The sequence below is a fragment of the Citrus clementina genome, unplaced genomic scaffold (assembly GCF_000493195.1).
Source record: "Citrus clementina cultivar Clemenules unplaced genomic scaffold, Citrus_clementina_v1.0 scaffold_8, whole genome shotgun sequence".
NCBI lineage: Eukaryota > Viridiplantae > Streptophyta > Magnoliopsida > Sapindales > Rutaceae > Citrus > Citrus x clementina.
The window spans coordinates 7,230,859-7,232,148 of record NW_006262022.1 but is presented as its reverse complement, the minus strand read 5'-3'; the positions used below and the strand labels follow the sequence as shown (position 1 = coordinate 7,232,148).

At 32.2% G+C, this 1,290-nt stretch overlaps 1 protein-coding gene across 1 annotated transcript in view; it reads left to right on the top strand.

Moving 5' to 3' along the window:
* The first annotated feature begins 881 nt into the window (after positions 1-881).
* Positions 882-1,290, top strand: part of LOC112096306 (disease resistance protein At4g27190-like) — a 3,765-nt gene continuing 3,356 nt past the window's right edge. Inside the window, 1 exon segment of the mRNA XM_024179730.1 lies at positions 882-1,269. Within this exon segment, the coding sequence (XP_024035498.1) occupies positions 882-1,269 (388 nt within the window).

Sequence of the window (1,290 nt, the reverse complement as noted above, 5' to 3'; positions counted from 1 at the left end):
ATATGCGGTTTTGGAGCTGAACTCTAAAAGTTTCAATGAAATAAAACAGAGTGCATGAGGCTAAACAAAATTTTATAATCTAAAAAAGTTTATAATACTTATAACTAAATTGTAAATAATATAAAGTATAGGGAGCTGGACAAAATTTATAGGGCAACTGTAACTTGCACTAACTGTAACTTGGGGGGACCCTGATACTAAAACTATAACTGGTAATAGGTCCAAACGTTAGAGAATAAAAAAAAATTAGCGCAATCTTCACCATACCAAGTAAGGTGTCATTTATATCTATTGAATAATAAGATAGGGTAATAAATAGTTTAACAAATAATTAAATTAATTATTCAATATGTGAGTTTAATGAACATTTGAAGGAAAAGGAAATTAAGATATTATTTGGAATTATGGTTTTATTTTATTAGAATATTTATTAAAAGTAAAACAAAAAAAAGGTAATTGTTATTATGGGTGGGCTTGCATAGGATGTTGAACTCCTCTGATCTCTAATACTCTTTTTAATTGTTATTATGGGTGGCTTTTCAGTTATTCATCACTTTTATCATATTCCCCACGCAACTGCCTATCTTCACTCGCAATGCACCGCAAACTCTTAAGTTTATCCAGATTCTATTAAATTTGTTTTTTGATATTTTTATTTAAAAATTTCTAAAATAATCTAATTTCAATATAATCCATCATATATCACGTTTACCTTATTTCTTCTCTTCTGCTTTGCATTCTGCACATATTGATCAAAGCTGACGTTAATAAGCCCAAAAAAAAAAATTAAGTAATTAAACGTTTTCGTTCGATCTTGATCAAGCCTCGTTGTTTTGCTTATAGCATGCTGAGATCAATTTTATTAAATGCAGATAAATAGCATGGAAATTTTATCAGGTGTTGCATCAAAGCTTGGAGAATTATTGGCGGACACAACCATAAACCAAGCTCGCTATCTGCTCTGTTTCAACAGCATAGTTAAAGACCTTGAGGTTAAAGAAACTAATTTGAAGGAGGCACAAGATGGCATCAATAAAGCAATCGAAGAAGAACGACAAAAACATCGCGCCATAGTAGTCGAGAAAGATGTAGAGAAGTGGCTGGCGGATGTAGTCAAAGAAATGGCCAATGTTCAAAATTTGAAAGCAAAGATAGATGAAAACAAAAGTTGTCTTAATGGATGGTGTCCTAATTGGTGTTGCCTATATTGGCTGGGTAGAAAAGCATCAAAGGAGACTCGCAAGTTGTCCGATCTACAAAAGAAATGCGGCAAATTCAGCACAGTTGCCC